This window comes from Mus pahari, chromosome 12 (genome assembly GCF_900095145.1).
Source record: "Mus pahari chromosome 12, PAHARI_EIJ_v1.1, whole genome shotgun sequence".
Classification (NCBI taxonomy): domain Eukaryota; kingdom Metazoa; phylum Chordata; class Mammalia; order Rodentia; family Muridae; genus Mus; species Mus pahari.
This window is the reverse complement of record NC_034601.1, coordinates 52,833,850-52,853,721: the sequence shown is the minus strand read 5'-3', so window position 1 is coordinate 52,853,721 and position 19,872 is coordinate 52,833,850. Positions and strand designations below refer to the sequence as shown.

Sequence of the window (19,872 nt, the reverse complement as noted above, 5' to 3'; positions counted from 1 at the left end):
GAGAGAGAGAGACAGAGAGAGAGACAGAGAGAGAGACAGAGAGAGAGAGACAGAGAGAGAGAGACAGAGATAGACAGAGACAGACAGAAACAGACAGACAGACAGACAGACAGGGAGATGGACAGATATTACATAGCCAACTTTTAGTTTTCCTTCAGAGGGGTTACTTCCTCCCACAAGGATCACCTACTGAGAACCTGTCACCTCTCCCCAACCTAGACTGGTTACACCTGTTTGGAGTGTTGGAGTGCTGTAGGTTTCCCTTTGTGATGTTAATGTACAGCTTTGTTTAAGCTGCAGAAGGTGCATACTATAGAAGTAGGTTGCAAAGGGCGTGAAGAACTAGAACCCCAGGGTCTGGGTCACAAGTGTGACCCTTGCCTCTGCCATGCCCTAGCTGTCTAGTCAGCCTATGTTGGTTGGCAAATGATGACGCTCATGTATTTTGTGTTCAGATTCCCCTAGCTGAGGACAGAAGGAACCATGCCGAGCAGCCGGCCATCCTGCCCATGGTGGATGATCTCCCAAAGCCAAAGGATGTTCTGGATTCTACAGCAGAGGCCAAAACAGGAGAAAGTGACCGGCAGCCAAAAGAAAGCTTTTTTCAGTTTCTTGGGAACTTATTCAATATCTCAGGAAAGTCATCTCTTGGAGAGGTTAAGCAGTCTTCCTTCAAAGATGACCAGGATAAACCTGAGAAGGACCCACAGACTCCCAGTGGCCCTCCTGAGGAGGGGAGCCAAAGGGAGGAGGAGATGGCCAGCTGTCCAGTGAGGACTCAGGTACTCCCTGGGGACCAACAGGAGTCCACCTCCTCAGAACTCTCTGATGCTTTTTCTTTGGATTCAACACAAGACAGCGAACAGGAAACCATTGATATGACCAAGTAAGTTGGAAAGTTATTTGGAAAACAAACAAATGAAAAACAAACAAACAGAATTCCTATGATTTTGGACCTAGCTTTCTGAGCCTAGGTGGTAAACCTCATTAACTCAAGGACTTGGAAAAGGTAGTCTGTAACAGTCTCCACTGCCAGAGCCTAACAACTCCTTTCCTTTTTCCTTTCTCCTTTCCTTCCCTTTTCTTTCCTTTTCCCTCCCTCCCTCCCTCCCTCCCTCCCTCTCTTCCTTCCTTCCTTCCTTCCTTCCTTCCTTCCTTCCTTCCTTCCTTCCTTCCTTCTTTTCCTCCTCCGCCTCCTTCTTTCTTCTTTCTTTGGTGGACTCCAATTAAAGGGGTTAAAAACAAATCAATAAATCAGCTCTATCAGGAAACTAGGTTTATGAATCTTTTGTATAGCTCTATTAAAGTGAAGGCTTGTTTGAACTTAAGGAGTCTTTCAACACTCCTTTTTCTTCCTTTGATTAAAGAGCAGGTATAAGCTTGTTTTGTCTTATACTCAAGTACACTAGCCAGAGTATTTCCCATTCCCTGTTGTGTTAAGTACCTTAGACTTTTCCTTTCCTTCTTGATTAAGAATCTCCTGTGTTGCATAGAGAAATGCTTTCAGCATCTACCCAGTTAAACAAAGGGGCTTCACTGCGGACTCGGGACAGTCCCTGTGGCTTCATGTCGGGTGGGTAATTCCTGTTACCATTTTTAAGGTTTTCACAAGTCACAGTCATTGTGAAAAGCTGTTCTGCCATGTAGCTCCTTTCAAAGAAACAGCTTTGTTATTTGTATTGCTTTCCTTTACATAAAACAGTTCAAAAAAACCTTCCCTATCATGAGAGAGAATGTGTTTAATTATATGCTTTAAAAGAAAATAAATATTGCTAGAAAAGTAGCTTAGTCATGTTTTCCCAAAGTCAGATATTACATACATTTTTAAAAGGCTAATTGTTATTTGAAGGCTGCTATAGTAGAATTTTTTTTTTTATATATAAATGAAATGTTTTTGGCTGAGAAAGCAGGTATATTAAATTTATCCAGACTTTAGCACAGCATTGCAAGGCTGAATAAACAATCATATGATGTAGTAATGTGCCTGCTTTTGTCAATACTTGTAATGTCTTAGTACCTTACCTTATTCCTGTTAGTCTGGAGATGATATCGTGAGTTGTAGATCACATGTATAATTATGTGCATGAAACAATATTTTCTGTTCAGCTTGTGAAAGATAAATCTTCTAGCTTTTATTTGTTTTCATTTTTTGAGACAAGCTCTCTCTATTATGTAGCCCTGGCTATCCTGGAACTCACTATGTAGACCAGGCTGCCCTTAAACTCAGAGGTAGACCTGCCTTTGATTCCCAAGTGCTGTTGAGTGTTTGCCACCATGCCCAGCTAAAGTCACATGGTTTGTTTTGTTTTTTTCTGTTTGTCTGTTTGCTTTTTGTTTTTAGCAGGTTTATTTTATTTAAAAATGAAAAAAATGGGACCTTTTATGTTTTTATCATTATTCAGTTGTAGTGACTCAGCTGTAACCTACGAAACAGCTGTGTAGAAGGCAGAGTGTGTTGGTTGAATGATCTTTCATGGAGTATAGCTGCTCAGAACTGAAGCAACTAATTACAATGCGGCTTTGATGTAGGATGCTTTAAACATGGCAACTGCTTGATATAATGAATGCACACCCGCGTTATAGAAATGTAGTACTTCTATCCAGGGTGCTGCAGACGCGTATCTGGCTAGAATTTTAAACTGAGGCATTGAAGTCATCATAGTTGAAATTAGGCAGAAAGTCCTTAAAATAGAAAGGTATAACAGGGACTTCCCCTCTTCATACTCCAGAGTTATCCAAAACATTTCTATAGTAAGTTTGTAATTATTGTGCAGGATAAAATGCTTTGATATCTTGTTCAGACAGGGCTGATTCTAAGGTCTACATTTGCTATATATATGATTCTTATCTATTATTGCCTGTTTCATTGGCATTATATATATATATATATTCCTTTGGTTACCCCTTTCTTCAGAATTTGGGACATATTTTGGGGTGGGGGGAAGTTGTAGTTTATTACTTATATTAAAACTTACATATGCTGATAAGGGATTTGCCAATAACACTAGCCTTCGCTGCTTTTCTCTTTTATGTGTGTGAATTTTTGCCTGCAGGTAAGTCTATGCACTGTGCCTACCTAGTGGCTGTAGAGTTCAGAAGAGGAAGGGGGCTGGATACCTTGGAATCAGAATAAGAGTGGGTGTGACCTGCCACGTGGGGGCTGGGGATTGAATGAGGGTCCCCTCCCTTCCTGCAAGAGTGACAAGTAGTCTTAACCACTGAGCCATATCTCCAGCCTTTATTTGTGTCTTCTTAAATATTTCCTACAAAGGCTGCTTTATCCCAAGTCAGACTTTGTTTAATGACTCTTTGATCTAGTTTGAAATTCATGCTGTAGCTAAAGTCGTTGCTGTTTTCTCTCTGTATCTAGTTTGGTAAGTTTATGATAAACAGTAAAATAAATGAATGGAACAGACTTTTTTCTCGTCTACTCTTATGGCTTGGTAAAATTTTAGGAACCAGAATTTATATGAGGTGAAATAAACTAGTTCAGCTAAAATTTAAGATGTATGTAAGAAACATAAAATTTAAGATGTATGCTGAAGTTTTATATATGCTGTAGGAGAGGTACTTAACTTTATCACTAAGATAAATCTAGCTTTCTTAACATTGCTTTAAGAGTAAAGATGAACTTTTTTTTTAAAGGTATTGGAATACTAACTAGATATTTTCCACTTTTCATATGGATTTTATGTAATGTTTTAGATTATGATAGATGTTATCTGAAAAGGGCACCTAAAACATATAAGCAATATGCCCACTGTTTATCTTCATATTCAGGGTCCTACATTTTAATATGAGTTCAGAATTTAAACACTTTAGTATCACCCTTAAGAAAGATTCAAGATGGGGCTGGAGAGATGGTTCAGCAGTTAAGAGCACTGACTGCTCTTTCAGAGGTCCTGAGTTCAATTCTCAGCAACCACATGATGGTTCACAACCATCTGTAATGGGATCTGATGTCCTCTTCTGGTATGTCTAAAGAGAGCAATGGTGTACTCATAATATCCATAAAATAAATAAATAAATCTTTTAAAAAGGGGACTTAGAGAAATTACTCTGTTTGAGACCATCTGCTGCTCTTGAAGAGGACTTAAGCTCAGTTTCCAGCACCCAGGTTAGGTGACTCATAACCACCTGTAATTCCAGTACCAGGGATTTGATGACATCCTTTGATGACCATAGACAACTGCATTCGTGTGGCACCTATATTTAGACACATATACATATAATAAGTAAATCATAAGTAAGATAGCCTGAAGTAGATTGCTTAACATTAGAGCAATTATTAGCCATGCATTAATGCACACACAGCATTACATAGATGCTATTGTATAGATCTTTTATAAAGTATTGAAATATGCAAAGATGATGATGATGATGTACTGTGTCTGCTCAGATAAACACTCTCCCCTACTCAGATAGTAGGGGGAGAAACTTCTTAGTTCTTTATATCTTAATGTGGGAAATATTGTGATCTGTGCATTTGAAGGTCAGAGACTAAATACCCATCTTAGTAGAGGGGTCAGTTTTGTGGTGGAGGTAATCTACGAGATTAATTCTTATGGTTTAGGATTAAGGTTACTTTCCCCTTGATGATAAAATTAAGAAACTAGGAATGGTGTTTATTTATAGAGGGCAATAAGAGGACCTGGCTTATCTCTGAGCTTTTGAGGTATATTCTTCACGGCCTGTTGAATGGGGAGAACATGACGAATTGCCTGCTGCAGTTGGTTCTCCAGTCCTTCTAGAACTCCATCATGATGTCTGCTTTTGCCCAAGCAATTTAGTACTTATGAGTTGAATATTTAATACTTAGTAGGCGAGAATATTGTTAAGAATTCTGCCACTGATTGAGTTAATGTGTATTCAATATTAACTATGAATTGTACAGCTTACCAGAGTTTTTCTTTAAAAGTTCTTTAATTTACACATAAAAAGTAGCCATTCAAATTCACATGTAATGTTAAAGGAGTGGATGCTTGCTCTGATACTCTGATTTGATGGAGAAATCACGTTGATGTGGGAGTTTAATGGTACTAATCTGGAGCCCTGGAGCCAAGCTGGTGTCCTCTGGTAGAGGAGGGTGTTTGTGGGGTTCAAACAAGAGCCTAAGCCTTGGTTTGTCACTCTGTGATCTTTCTGTTACCCACAATTAGAAATATTATGGGCTGGTGAGATGGCTCAGTGGGTAAGAGCACCCGACTGCTCTTCCGAAGGTCCGGAGTTCAAATCCCAGCAACCACATGGTGGCTCATAACCATCCATAACTCCCTCTTCTGGAGTGTACTTACATATAATAAATAAATAAATCTTTTTTAAAAAAAAAATATTATGGCGTGAGATAAGGAAGAACCGTTTCAAGAAGCTCAAACATCAATGTAGACTCAATACTCACAGGTTGTTCCTAGATCTTTATATTTTTTAATAAAACAGGTAAATGTTAACAATTTCTAGCATTTTCTCTAAAACATATTATATGAGGCATGGTATTTGAAGGATATACTTCACAATTGAGGATTTACTGTTATTAATTAAATTATCTGATACCCATGCTGTTTCTTTGTAGAAAAGATACGGTCAGTAAGCCAGAGAAGCCTTCAGTGACCTATGCAACATACCGAGGCCCCACACAAATCAGGAAGTATTTGAAGCAACAGCCTGTGTTGGAAACTGTGAATCACTTAGACAGAGAAGATGGAAGCTCTGACTCAAATCCCCAGGCACACGCTGGCTCTAGAAACATAAGGGACAACACTGTGACGGTCCCATTGTCAACAGCCAGCAAAGACGTAGCCACAAAAGGATATTTGCTAGGAGGTCCATTAGAAGCCTCTGGTTATAGCCAAATGAATACCATCCTAGAAAGCAATCAGGAAAGTGTCCCAGGACTGCAGGATGTTGCTTCATCTAAGTGCATTTTAAATAAAAATAGCCATGGAGGCTCCAGGAGCAGTTGGGCTGCCCCTTCTTCCGTGTCTAACCCCAGCTATGTCGCTGGAGAGCCTGACTCACAGACGGAGAGTGGTTTAGTATGTTCATCAGTGTTTAGAGGAAGCAAAAGTAGCCAAGGCCCTTGTCCAGAATTTCAGAGGAAAACTGCAACCGACCATCCACTGAGAATAAACAGCTCTGTGGTGACTGATGGGCTGCCGTCAGTGCCGGGAGAGGAGCAGGCTCGGCCTCAGGGGCCCGCTGTTCCTGATTTCTCCTGTAGTAAATCTGATGGGAGTGACACTACCAAAATGGAAAGTACAAATTTGTCAAGTCCACATAAATCAATTAGGCATGAAGATGTACGGTTGCCAGAGCATAAGTGTGGTGACAAGCCAGCTGTAGATAACCCATCAAGGCGGAATGTCAATCACACCCGCATTATGGCTCTCCAGGGACATGCTGTGACAGACTCAGAACTTGTAAATGAAGGAAAGAAGTTACCTGCCCGAGACTTGCAGGAAAATGTGGTTTCAGAAATCTTGAAAGAAACAGAATGTGCCTCAGGCAGTGAGCCCACAACTTTAAGTCATGTAAGAGCTCCTGAAGTCAGAATTGAGCCCTTACCCAAAGAAACGGAGCCACCACCGTGTGAAACAGAAACCAAAGGGCTTGGTTTGCAATCACGTGTCAAAACTCCTCACGAGATGGGAAAAACTCGAGAGGACCCTGGGTCTGTGAAGTGTGTCAGTGACTCAGGGGTTGTCGCATGCACAAAAAGTGAAACAACACATGGACTAAAGTCTGAACTTAACAGGAATCCTGTTTCTGAATCGCCTTTTCTCTTAGAGAATCATCAACAAGGCGGCGTTTCCTCTGATGCGGAGGCACCTCTTAACCTTGACTGTAAAACTTCTGATTACAGTGCCTCACCTCCTACCTCTGCTTCTCAAATCAACAGGCTTGGCAAGTTGGGTTTCCCGGCTTTAAAGAGTGAGAGATCTATGTCCAGTAAAACTGGACAGGGCAACGTTTTTTCTCACCCTAATGAGTGTCGAGAAGAAGACGTGGGAACTCATTCTGAGGCTACAGACAGGGAGAATCCCCCCGCCCTTTACCTTGGACATGCATCCTCAACCCTTGAATCCAAGGAGCTTCTCCCTGATGGTGAACCATGCCAGTCTCCTTCAGGTCCTGAAACCACTGGCACTCATTTAGCTGGGATAGGTCTAAACTCGGAGCATGGAGAAATCTCTGAGGATCTCAATTCTGTTCCGTCTCACTGTCCTAAGGAAGCAGAGTTAATGTCCTCAAATGCTAAGGCTAGTAACAGCACCGAGGAGAAGTCTGATTCTTTCCCCTTGGAAACCCAAACTGCTAAAATGCTCGGAAAAGGAGAGGTTTGTGGTCAGAGCAACTTCCCTGTCGAGTCGAGTTCTGGGAGACGAAAAGCCTTGTCTACGCTCTCTGTTTCTCAGGCAGAACCCAGAGATGTTCCTCAGTGCGACATTTCCTCTTCTCAAGTAACAGTTGCAGAAAAGCTAGCAGAGACTGTTTTATCGGAGTTAAATTATCTAGGTGTGGAAAAGGACAACGACGCTCAACCAGTGGATCGCAGAGAGGCTGGAGAGTCGCGTTTCAGTGGTGGCTTCAAAGAGAGTCACCAGACTGGGATTTCTCCTGCCTTTAAACATCACAGTGGACAAGAGTCAGAGATGAGCACCCTAGATCACCCTGCCGCTGCTGGTCTCGAGAGTAATCTGCCTGGGATTGTACCTCTGGCTCCAGAGGAGGAATCCTCAAGGCACAGGCCACAGAACTGTGAAGCTAGCACTTGCCTAATCACTCCCTCTTTGGCTATTTGTGTGACGGGAAAGAGTTCTAGCATCTCTGAAATGGAAGAGCTGAGCTTAGACAAGATTTCTCCAAAATTCCAAGAAACGGACGACGCACACGTATATACGTCTTTTCTGAGTTCTGATGCCCATTTGGAGAAAAATGTGTTTGCCCCGGAGGGCTCTAGCCCATTGAATGTGCCTTCTCTACTGGGGTTAGAAAAGGAAGCCTCATCACTCAGAGACAACTCTTATTTCCAGAGTGCTGGTACTGGTACCACATCTCCCTCCTTTTGTCACACTAAGGGAGATAGCAGAGCTGTAAAGTCACATGATCTCCCGAGTAATTTTGAGTCTTTAAAAGTTACTGTAAGTCTCGCACGTGAAGGTGCGTCTGTTACTGACCCACTGGGCCATAATAGCTTTTATTTGGCATTAGATACACCTAGCCCAAAAGAAGCAGAAGTGACCTCACTCCAAGGATATTTGGTCACTCATACTAGGAAGGCATCTCTTGATTCCCCCACCACTGCCTACGTTGACAATCTCATGAAAGCAGAGACAGGAACAGTTGCTGGGGCACCAGTGTCAGTTAACCGATCCTGCCAGCAGTGTTCTGAGGCATCTGCTGACCAGACAGAAGCAAGAAGAGCACGTGACCCACTTTTACTCAGAAGTGGTCTACTCGAAAAAGCTGATACATTGACTGAGGAGATTTTAAGTTCTGTCAGAGAAGAACTAAAATCCAAACACACGGTTGGTACCTGCCAGGAGCATCTAGCCCAAGATGATATAATGAATCCAGGTACTGTGAAAGAAGCTATCCCATCAGAAGGGGTGTTAGCAGGGATCCAACTGCAAGAGAGTTTGAACGAGAAAGGTGTGGACAATATGTCAGGAGTCAAAGAGGAAGAAGAGAGCAATGTTTCATCTGCAGTTGGTGAGACAAGTCTCCTTTTTGAGTTTGATAGAGGGAATAGCTCTTGTACGTTAGAAGAACAGACCAGGGAATTAGTCGATGAGGTTATTTATGCAGCCCAAGAAAATTTGATAAATGATGCTTTTGATGAGATTGAAAATACCCGGGTTTCTGAACCTCACACTAACACTTCAAAAAACTGGAATGGTAGCAGTGGTGGTAATCCACACCCTGTAGTTAGGGAGTTCTTGGTATCAGAGCAGGCAGTAAATCAAAACACATGTGAAATTAGTGAAAATGAAGTATTAAGTAAATTCTCCTCCATGAGTCACTTAGTTAGTGGCACTGAGTCAATTAAAGGAAGAGAAATTGTCCCCTATCAAGAGTGCCCAGGTTTTAGAAGTGGGGCTGGACAGTCTGATAGTATAAAGTTGCAGAAATTAGAGACTGTTTTCCAAGCTGAAGGCATGCCTCATACAAGGTTAGATGATAAAGTGAAGCCGCATTTACTTGTCAGTGAGGACTATAAAAAGGCGGCAGAAACAGAGTGTGTGGATAATCACAAAATGGCAACAGCAGATACTAGAACCCTTGTATTAAATTTCAACTTGCCTCTTGCAAATGATGACATCCATGTGCCTAGCACCTCCAAAAACAGTTTTTCTGATAGCCTTGTATGCATATCTGAAAAAAGTTTTCCAGGACATAATAAAAGCATACCCATTGCGATGTCGAATTTAGGGAAAGCACACAAAAACGATAATGAAGTAAATGTAGGGAAAATGGCACTTATACCTTCCATGTTGGAGATAGGAAAGACAAATAAAAGGGATGCTGAATTGAATATTATGAAACATGAAGCAGCCCCTCTTCTGCCACATAGAGAAAAGGCATGTAAAATGGGCGCTGAGTTGAACAGTATGAAAGCTGAGCCAGAGGCTAACGTTTTCACAAGAGGAAGCATATACCAAATGGATGCTCAGATGTATGTTGAAAAACCCGAGGAGTTACCCATCACTTTGGGAATGGAAAAAGCTTTTAAGATGGATAGCGAGGGGGATATTGGCAAAGCTGAGGTGATGCCTGTTATGTCAGAATTGAAAAGTGTCCATCTAAAAGATGCTGAGGGAGATATTGTAAAGACTGAGGTGCCACCTCTTTCAATTGAGATGGAAAGTTTTTACCAAAAACATGCTGATGGGGACGTTGGCAAGACAGGGGTTGCATGTGTGATGCCAGAAGTGGAAATTTTCTACCAAAAGGATGCTGTGGGGATTACTTCAGAAGCTGAAGCAACAACTGTTACATTAGGAATGGAAGACACTTACCAAGAGGATGAAGAAAGTACTGTTGCAGAGACTGATGTTATAGGCGTGGTACCTGCCCAACTAGAAATGGAAGATATTTATCCTGAGGACTCTGAAGGAGATACTGACAGTACTGGGGGGATGCCTGACAAGCTAGAAGTGGCAAATGTTTATCAAAAATACAGTGACAGAGTTTCTGGAAGGATGGAGAGACCTGTGTCTCCCCTAAGGGATGCTGAAGATGTCCTAGGAAATGCTGGAACAGTCCCGTTTGTGCTAGATGTGAAAGAAACATACCAGGAGACAGTATATCCTCCCTTGGACATCTTGGAAAAACAAGTCCACAGAGACACTGAAGAGTCAAATGGAGCTGAGCCTGTGCCTTCTAAGATAGAAATGGAAGTAATGGCTCCAGAAGATTCCAGCGGCAGCACAGAGAACCGTGAGCCTATAGAGGTAGCTATCGAGAGCACCAATGGAACAACACCAGGGGTGACCATTACGCAAATGGAGGCCCTAGGCCCTGCCTTTGAGAGTACAAAGGATCCTCAGGAGTACATGGAGAAGAGCATTGGAGAAACAGAAGGCTTGATCTTGCACGATGACAGACTTGCTTTGCATTTCAGGGGCTATGAGTCGCCTACATTAAGTAAGGATTACGAAGGCTACCCGGCCTCAGCAATGCCGGATTTCCAAGAGGCAGACACAGTAGTAAGGCTCAGCAAAATGATGTCTGTCCCTGTAGTATATGACAAGAGGAGAAATCTGGATTATAGAGAAGAAAAGGAAGAGTCCAGTTTAGCCTTTGTCTCTCAAGACGAACAAGACAGTTCTTCCTTTACCATATTGTATGAGGAACCCCTTCAAGAGGAGGACAGGTACACCTCTGCAGAGCTCCAAGGATCGCAGTCTCTCCTGTTCCCTGACACCTCCAGCATGCCTGGCCTGGCCTGCGAAAGGTCTGAGAGCAGAACCGACCTGGTCCATCATTTTGAAAAAGAAGGTAAACTGGCTGAAGCATTTGATGGAGACAACTCAGAGATGTTCTTATCAGTGGAAGCCAAGAGGTACAAAATCTATCCCTTAGCCCTGAGCCCCATCTATGAGGATGACAGTTCGCAGGAGGACGTTCTGTCCAGTGAGGTCTCGCCTGGTCACCATGGCTCCTCCAAGTCAAGGAAGAGCGCAAACCAGCCGTCTTCCGTCTTATCCCTCCTGCAGTCAGTATCAGAGCGCTTACAGAGAAACTTTGATGGAGATGACAGACAGGTGGCCGAGGAAGAGGAGGAGGAAGCCGTAGCTTCGGGCAAAGGTTGGAGAGCTGAAAGGAGGGAACGTGTTACCTTCCACCAGCCAGATCCTTGCAACACCTTTTACCCTGAAGACGACCAGGAACGCGCTGGAATCTCCAAGTCATATGTAGAGTTCAGCGAACCAACGACCTCCGGCCTGTGGTCGGAAAAGGCGTCGTTTCTCCAAAAATCGGATCTGACCTCTAAGTTGCATTCTTCTCTGAAGAGTGCCTATCATCAGTACTTGCAGACTTCCAGGACTCACTCCTCAGAGACGGGGACCAGATTTGGTGGCCCCCTTCAGGAACCAGTGTCCAAGTATTTCCGCGTTCAGGACCACGCAGGCAGACTGAGCCCATATGTGGAGGTAAGTTACTGTGATTATTAACAAGTGAAGCAGAGTTCTAGGTAATGAGACTGCTCCTTCTAAGACAGGAGAATTCCGAGTTCTAGGCTAGCCTGGCAACTTAGGGGTACACCCTGTCAAAAGGGGCCTTGTATAGATCAGCGGTGATGGGAGTTCAGTTTCAGTACACATGCGCGCGCGCACACACACACACACACACACACACAGCTTTGAGGTGTGAATTTTGTTTCTTAAAACTCGAGGATTATTTTTTGAAGTACAGCATATGCTTTAGTGATCCGTTCACAAGAAAGCAAGGTTGCTCAGTTGGAATGTAAAGGCTCTGCTGTAGAAACGAGTGAGTTCACAGTCCTTGGCTAATATTTTCACTGTTTTGTTTTTTTTTTCCTTTTCTTTTTTTTTTAATTAGATATTTTCTTTATTTACAATTCAAATGCTATCCCCAAAGTTCCCTATACCCTCCCCCCACCCCTGCTCCCCTACCCACCAACTCCCACTTCTTGGCCCTGGCATTACCCTGTACTGGGGCATATATAGTTTGCAAGACCAAGGGGCCTCTCTTCCCAATGATGCGGTAATGGACTGAATTTCTCAAGTTACGGTGTACAATGGAGTTGCTACCTCCCATTTAGCTTATTTACCTCATTAAAATGTATATACGGTAACATCTTTATGGTTTATTATCCATGCCCTTTTCTGGGAGGTGCTTCACACTGCACAGGGTGCTGCGCATCCCACTATGAGAACCAAAGAGCCACCTCATAGCTGAAAAAGCACTTTCAACTTGAGCCACTGTGTTTCCTTGGCTTAGAAACAGACAAATGTCTAGCATAGAGCTTTCTTGGCTGGCATTGCCAATATTAGGGAACTTTCTAGAGAACCCTCATTTGTGGATCTTGATCTTGAACAGCCTTAGTAACACACTAATATTTGAATACCAAGCAGTCACCCTAAAAGCCAAGAAGGTTTTAAAAGAAGCAATGGTGTTAGATGAAATGCTGGTTTTCTGGTCCCCGCTGCTTATCAAAGCTGGCAGTCAGTCTTCACCAATACAAAACCTGGGTTCTGGATTGTCTGCTTCGTCTCCCCACTCCTGACTGACTGCCCTGGTTCCAGCCCAAGGAACTATCAGAGAGGCCCTGCTCTCTTCCTGGAGCATTTCCTCCCTCCTTATACTCCAACCCGTTCCAGTTTTTCACTTTTAAATCCTGTTCTTTTAAGTTCTCTTAGTGCCTCTCATCCCAGGAAGCCCTTCCGAAGTCCTCTGTCCCACAGCCTCCCCTCCCTGCTCTTGTCAACATTTTCAACTATTATTGGAGCATGGTCCTCTGTTAACCCCTTCCACACTGTGCTCTTTTGAAGGCAGGGACATTGTGTTACTTTCTTCTATATTTGCAGTTTGTTTTTTTAGTTTATAGAAGGATGTGAATGTGGCATGGTTATCTAGAAAATGTGTGACAAATGGGCTTATCACTGTGAAAAATGTGAACACATACATACAACCCACACACGTATATGCATATGCACACACACACACACAAAATATCTGTATATTTATTTTTACCCAGTTATCTCTTAGTTCTTCCACTTTTATTATTTCAGAACGTTGACAAACAAACTCTGAAGTGTAATCCAAGGCCTGGAAAGGTAAGCATATTGATTTCCTGTGGGTTACTGTAAATGCTGAAAAATCTGGTTGCTTAGAGGCTTGTGGGATTGAAGACAAATACTGTTAACTGACTTGGACAGTGAGGGTATTATCTGCAGTAATTGCTTCAAATATTTGCCTTATTCATGCAGGGAATTTTATTGTCTTATGTTGTATGACATTTTGAACTGTTCTATGCATTATTAAAGTTAGTCATTATGCCCACCTACTTTATGTTACAGATGATAATTTATGATCTCCATGGAAGTAAATATAAACAAGAGGTCTACTGTAACATCCCTGATGCTACAACATGGTCTTTCCCGAATGGGGCACTGATAAAAGTTGTAAGGGGCTGGTAAGAACCTTCTTGACATGTTATAACCTATTATTTAGAATTACCCATGTTGTCTTACACTTGTGCTCCTGTAGTTTTTATTAATGCCATATTCTCTTTCTTCATTGTACTAGGATATCTGAAATGCTGTTAGTGTCTTATAACATAATCTATTTATTAACTATGACACAGTATATAGGCTGTCTTTAAGTGCTTAATGCCTGCAGTGACTTGCAAGACCTAATGTATACAGTCAAGGTTATTTTTACAATTGTAGTATTATCAAGAGAGATTTGCAAGTCAAGTTGAATGAAACGTGGCTTTGAGAAATGAGTTCAGAGTTGTGGGAAGCCATGGAATGTGAAGGCCGTGTGGAGTCGTTTGCATAGCTGACACACTCAACAGCAGAGGAGTTCCTAGTATGGTCTGAAAATGAGGGAAACCTCCCTTGTGATTATAGACACTGCTCCGTGGACATACTGGAGCCAGAGTTTTCGTGTCCAGTGTTTAGATTAGCCCAGGCCAGTATGTGTGCTATAAACAGTGTGATATAGTCTTGTCTTCATGATGGAAGACAAATTCTTTTGTAAAGTACCCAGTGTTAGAAAAATGAAGGTGGAAACGTAACTTGGAGTCCTTATTTATTTTTATATAAATGTATGCTTTGTGTATGTAACATAATATAAAGTGTACATAAATACATATCCAGGCCTATACTGTGTTACAATGTTTAATATTTTAAAATTTATTTAATATTTTTCATTTTATGTATATGACTGTTTTGCCTTCCATATATATAGGTATACCACATGCTACAAAGTAGTATTTTAAAATGTATATGAAAAGGAGAGAGAGCTCAGCAGTTAAGAGCACTGACTGCTCTCCCAGACGTCCGGAGTTCAATTCCCAGCAACCACATGGTGGCTCGCAACCATCTGTAATGGGGTCTGATGCCCCCTTCTGGTGTGTCTAAAGACAGTGGCAGTGTACTCACATACATAAAATAACCAAATAGATTTTGTATAAAATGTTTATATAATGATAGTTTTTATTTTATGTGTACGAGTGTTTTGCCTACATGTTTATAAGTGCACCATGGATTTGCCCGGCACCTGTGGAGGTCAGAGGATTTCATTTCCCAAAACTGGAATTACTAATAATTGTGACCCATCATATGGGTACTGGGGACTGAAGGCGGATCCTTTGCAAGAGCCACAAGCTCTGAACTACTGAGTCATGTCTCCAGTTCCCCCGCCCCCACCCCATATCAGTATTTTACTTTCTAATTTCTACAGATATTTTATTTTTTTTTATTATTATTATTTTCTTTATTTACATTTCAAATGCTATCCCGAAAGTTTCCCATACCCCTCCCCCCACCTCTGTTCCCCTACCCACCTACTCCCACTACTTGGCCCAGGCCTTGCCTTGTGCTAGGTCATATAGAGTTTGGAAGACCAAGGAGCCTCTATTCCCACTGATGGCCGATTAGGTCATCTTCTGCTACATATGCAGCTAGAAACACAAACCCAGGGGGTACTGGTTAGTTCCTGTTGTTGTTCCACCTACAGGGTTGCAGCCCCCTTCAGGTACTTGGGTACTTTCTCTAGTTCCTCCATTGGGGACCCTCTACAGATATTTTAAAATGTAAAATATCTATTATTTTTTAAACAGTAGCACTATATGCAAATAGAGGGAGAAGCCCTAGCTTTAAGAGATGCCCCCGGTGACCTGTGCCCTACTCAGTAGCATTTCTAAGAGACTCACCAGATCCTTGTGCTTCCGTTTGCTTAGCTGGATTCTGTATGAGAAGCCCCATTTTCAAGGTCAGAAGTGTGTGCTGGAAGAAGGGGAAAGAGTGTTAAACCGGGACTGGCTTCTTCAGAACAGGAAGCACCCAGAAAGAAACTTTGTCCTGGGCTCTATCAAGCGTGTCTTAAAGGTAAGAAGGCTGCTCGTTTTCCACTATTTTTATTTATGTTTTGTAGAGTAGTGAAGTTGCTCTGTGGCCTGACAGGGTTACAAAATACTTGCTAATATTTGTGCTAATTTAGTAACCTTCATATTTACACTTCTACATATCAGTTGTTTAAGATGACTTAAAATTAAACTTTAAAAAGTTAATAATTCAGGGTGGGGGGAGGGTATAGGGGACTTTCGGAGAGGAAACTAGGAAAGGGGATAGCATTTGAAATGTAAATGAAGAAAATATCTAATAAAAAACAGTATACATGAAAAAAGTTAATAATTTAAAATGCTAACTTAAAAAGAATATGTGTCTGACATAGATCTAATGCTGGGTATAGCCACTATCAGAATCTTTAAAAGGTAGTTGTTTCAACCCTATCTTCTGCTAACTTAAATCCTGTTATTTTGTGTGACTGTTGCATGTATGTGTGGGGGGTTGGGGTTGGGGGGTAGGTATGTATCTATGTGAGTGTGTTGGGAGATAGTAGGGACGACTGAATTGGGAGAGAAGGTAAAGGTATTGCAGTTTAATTTTCTGTTAGGAAGTATTATTGAAGAGGAGAGAGGTCGTCCAACCTGGAGACATTTTATGAGAGCCTAAGTGGTGGCTTAGATTAATGATTAGGGCAGACCTTAGATTAGAACAGGGTCTGTTTTCTATGTCCTTGAGATTTCCTTTAGGAAATGATGTAAGATATGTTACAGTGCAGTTACTAATGTGGTGATCGTAGATATGGGAGAGGTGTGTGTGTGTGTGTGTGTGTGTGTGTGTGTGTGTGTGTATGTATGTATGCATGTAAAACAATAATTTAAAACTTGAGGTTGTAAATTTTGGAGGTTGGGGACCACAGGAGTCAGGAGTGATGTATATTCAGTGCTCAGGTATGAAGTTCTGAAAAAAAATTTAAAAAGTGACCAGCTTTGGAGAAATTATTTATTATTTGATCCATATTAGTAAGTTTTTGGTAGCCAGAGAGAAAAATTAAACTTAGCACACAGAAATGAATTCAAGTTATGATAAGCATGTGTCTACATGTATTCTATACTAATCAGAACTACAAGCAGATTTATATCTAGCTGGTACCTGTGACTGCTTATGGGCCTGGTGACTGCCATGGGCAGTGGGAACAGAAGTATTGAAGGCTTTGGGTCTTTATTTCAGGTTCCTTGGAGTCTGGGGAAGAATTTGAGTTGGGAAGTACACTCTGGGGACCCCTGGTACCTAGGGAATCTGCCCCTCACCTGAGTCAGGTGGTGTCTGAACTAGAATCTTAAATGGATAACCAGTGATTAGACGGTATGGTAGACTAGTGAGTCTTGGTGAAGCCTCTTTGGTCAAACAGGGCAGGAGCATTAGTGGGTCCATGGCTCTGCACAAAGATCACCATGGCAGAGGGGACTGTGCCTTCTTCCATAGTTGGAACTATCTGTGATTGTGTCTGCAAAGCCCATGTAAGTGGTCATTTAATTATCTAACTTGGTAAAAATTTCCTCAAATGAATTATTAATTTGTAGGTACAACCTTTCGGGATTTGCGTAGCTTGTGGTTTTTGAGCCTTCCTTGGCACCGTGCCAACCCTCGTGGGAGGAGAGTGAGCTAGATTTGGCAACTGGCCATTCCTACAACTCCACTGGATCAAACAAGAGCACAAGCAAACATTTAATCTGCTGAGCATGGAAGTCTAAATGCATATTTGCACATCTGCCTTTTGCTTAGAATAATATTATGAGGGGGAAAAAAAACGAGTTCTGCTCACGTTTCTCCTCATCTTCCACTGTTTGTTCGTGGAGTCATTCTTTTCTGGTTGTAGCGTGTTTGATCCCGTGTCCTCAACAAACTGACCAACATTCAGTGTGGGAGGAAAATCAAACTACTAAACCTCTAACAGAAACTGCAAGGATATTTTAGAAAGTGAGAACCAGGCACAGGACTCTGCTCTCCGGCTGTGGTGGAATTCTGCCTAAGGATAGCTCCTTTCTCCAGGCAGCTCCTGCCCTGCCCCGGCTTGCCTAATCCAAGGTTATCTTGCTTCATCATCTTGGTTTCAGTTGCTCTCCTCTGAACTTAAGGCTCTGATTCAATGATGTCTTCGTTTGATTCTGAACAGCGGCAGGGCCCTTCAGGTTCAGCTGGCACACATTCTATTTAAGGCTCACACTTGCAGCCAGTGATGATGATCAGGGCTTGGGGGATGGGGGCTGGGGACAGTGCAGTGACTCCAGGGCAGGCTTTTCTGAAAGCAGAGCCAGCATTGTAAATGCCCTTGTTTCCTGGGCATTGTACATTGCTCTTAAAGGTAGTTATGGTCCTGTCATAATGACTAGAAATCACTTAAGTTAATGCTGTCACTAGTGAGCCATGAACAGGGAGCATTGCTAGATGAGACTAAAGGCATCTTGTGTAACATGCAGAGAAATCGGTTATACTCTTGTCCTACTCTTTTAGTTAACTATGGTTCATTCTTACTTTCCTCCCCTATGATCTTGACTTAAGCATATTAATAATCGTCATGAGTAAAAGGCGGTGTTAGTAGGAAAGTGTGGGCCGGAGTCTGCCCACTTCTGAGTCAGCTGTTTATTGTTGCTAGGTTACCATAAAGGATCCTCTAGTTGCTAAGAGTTTGGCTGCCTTTGCCTGTCAGTAATTATACAAGTCTTGAAAAGATGCTATTTCTGTGACTATCCTCCCCAGAGACAGCTTAGTGAAATCTCTTTCAACGGACTTGAGTGAAAACTGGGCTTGTGGTATCTGAGGACGAAAGGCTTCTCATTTTGTTTTCTTGGTTTTTGTTTTCGTTTTTTTGTTTTTCTCTTGAAGCAGGCATTATGCTTTGGCTGCCTTGCCGCCTCCTTACCTCCTTCCGCGTTACTGTAGGCCCGAATGCCTGTTAGCTTTTTCCCTTTTAGAGTACACCACCCAGACATTGTTTGTGTAACACAATGCAGAGGAAACTTGTTTGTGTGAGACTTTTAGTTATGTATTCTACTACTGTACCTCAGCTCCCCGGGGTAACATTAATACAGCAGCGTTTGAAGTAGCATTAGCAGCACTGTGCACAAAGGACCACTGAAGATTGACAGGTGACTGTTCTGGGCATTTCTGCCTAATTGTGAAGTGAAACTTCAGAAGGAAGTCGACTTTTTTTTTTTTTTTTTTTTTTNAAGGCCGGATAACTTGTGTTGCTTTAGTTTACTGAGACTTAGAACTTATTTCTGAAAAGGAGACATTTCAATTGCTTTTAGAACTATATTTTAAGGCAAACATCACAGTTTATATGTCACACAGACATGGTCTGTTGGCACTATAAATAGTCTGTTTATGGTGTGGATCCTTTTCTTTACCTAAATTGCACCATTTCCGGAAGACAACTGTGATAACACATTTTGACTATTATAATCTGTTTGGCACCTAATTCCCTAGAATAGCATATTCTAGTTAATGTCTTCATTTATTGATGACAATGATTGAGAACTCTGTGTGTGGAATAGCACCCCCCCCCCAAAGGAAGTTATTCAGTCTGTAGTTAGTGATGTCTCTCATGACTATCACATGTGCTCATTTTATTAAAATGCCTTCGAATGGATTTCAAGCATTAGAGGTGAGAATTAGTTACCAAATTTGAGTTGTAGGATTAAGCACTTGAGTACCCAGGGTTGTGTGTCTAGACAGAATGTTACCTGTCATTTTGGAATGGAGAGAAATCATTGTGATTCTAATTCCTTAAGAAAGGACAATCTTTTCACTATCATTCAAGAGAATATTAGGTATTATAAGGGGTTTTTCTTTATAAGGAGGGTTATCTATTTATATGCGTCATGAACACCATGTATAAAACTTCCAGAGATCCGAGGTGGGTAGAGATAAACAGAGGGGCCAGGGTGTGACTGCAGAACTCTGGGAAGTGTCTGTGGGTCCTGGTACTGTAGAAAAGCAAAAAGGAAAAGCACTCTGGTGTGCAGGGATCCTGGGTGTGCTGGGTGTGTGTGGGGGGGGGAGGAGCATTCTCAGAAGGTGGGGTGTTTAAAGGCATTTCCCGCCTGACACCCGCTTGTGAGTTAGGGTTAAGGTTGCAGTTTGCAGCAGCAGTTCAATTAGGTTCAAAAGAGCTAGGCAAATGTCACTTTAAAGGACATTTTGCTAGGGCATGCTGATGGTGCTTGTCTCATTTTTAATGGCCAGGGTAGAGTCAAATACTGGCATAAGTTATAAGCCAACTTGCACTGAAAAAAAAAAGAGTCCTGAAAGAAGGAAAACCCATTTCCTT

The 19,872-nt window shown here is 42.0% G+C and overlaps 1 protein-coding gene across 2 annotated transcripts in view; it reads left to right on the top strand.

Annotated features, from left to right (window-relative positions):
• The window catches only part of Crybg3 (crystallin beta-gamma domain containing 3), a 100,303-nt gene that overhangs the window by 31,956 nt on the left and 48,475 nt on the right, over window positions 1-19,872 (top strand). For both annotated transcript variants that reach the window (XM_029544216.1, XM_029544217.1), the window contains 5 exons: window positions 456-886; window positions 5,570-11,654; window positions 13,257-13,301; window positions 13,545-13,660; window positions 15,434-15,581. In XM_029544216.1, the coding sequence (XP_029400076.1) occupies window positions 456-886; window positions 5,570-11,654; window positions 13,257-13,301; window positions 13,545-13,660; window positions 15,434-15,581 (6,825 nt within the window). The remainder of the gene's footprint in view (window positions 1-455; window positions 887-5,569; window positions 11,655-13,256; window positions 13,302-13,544; window positions 13,661-15,433; window positions 15,582-19,872) is intronic.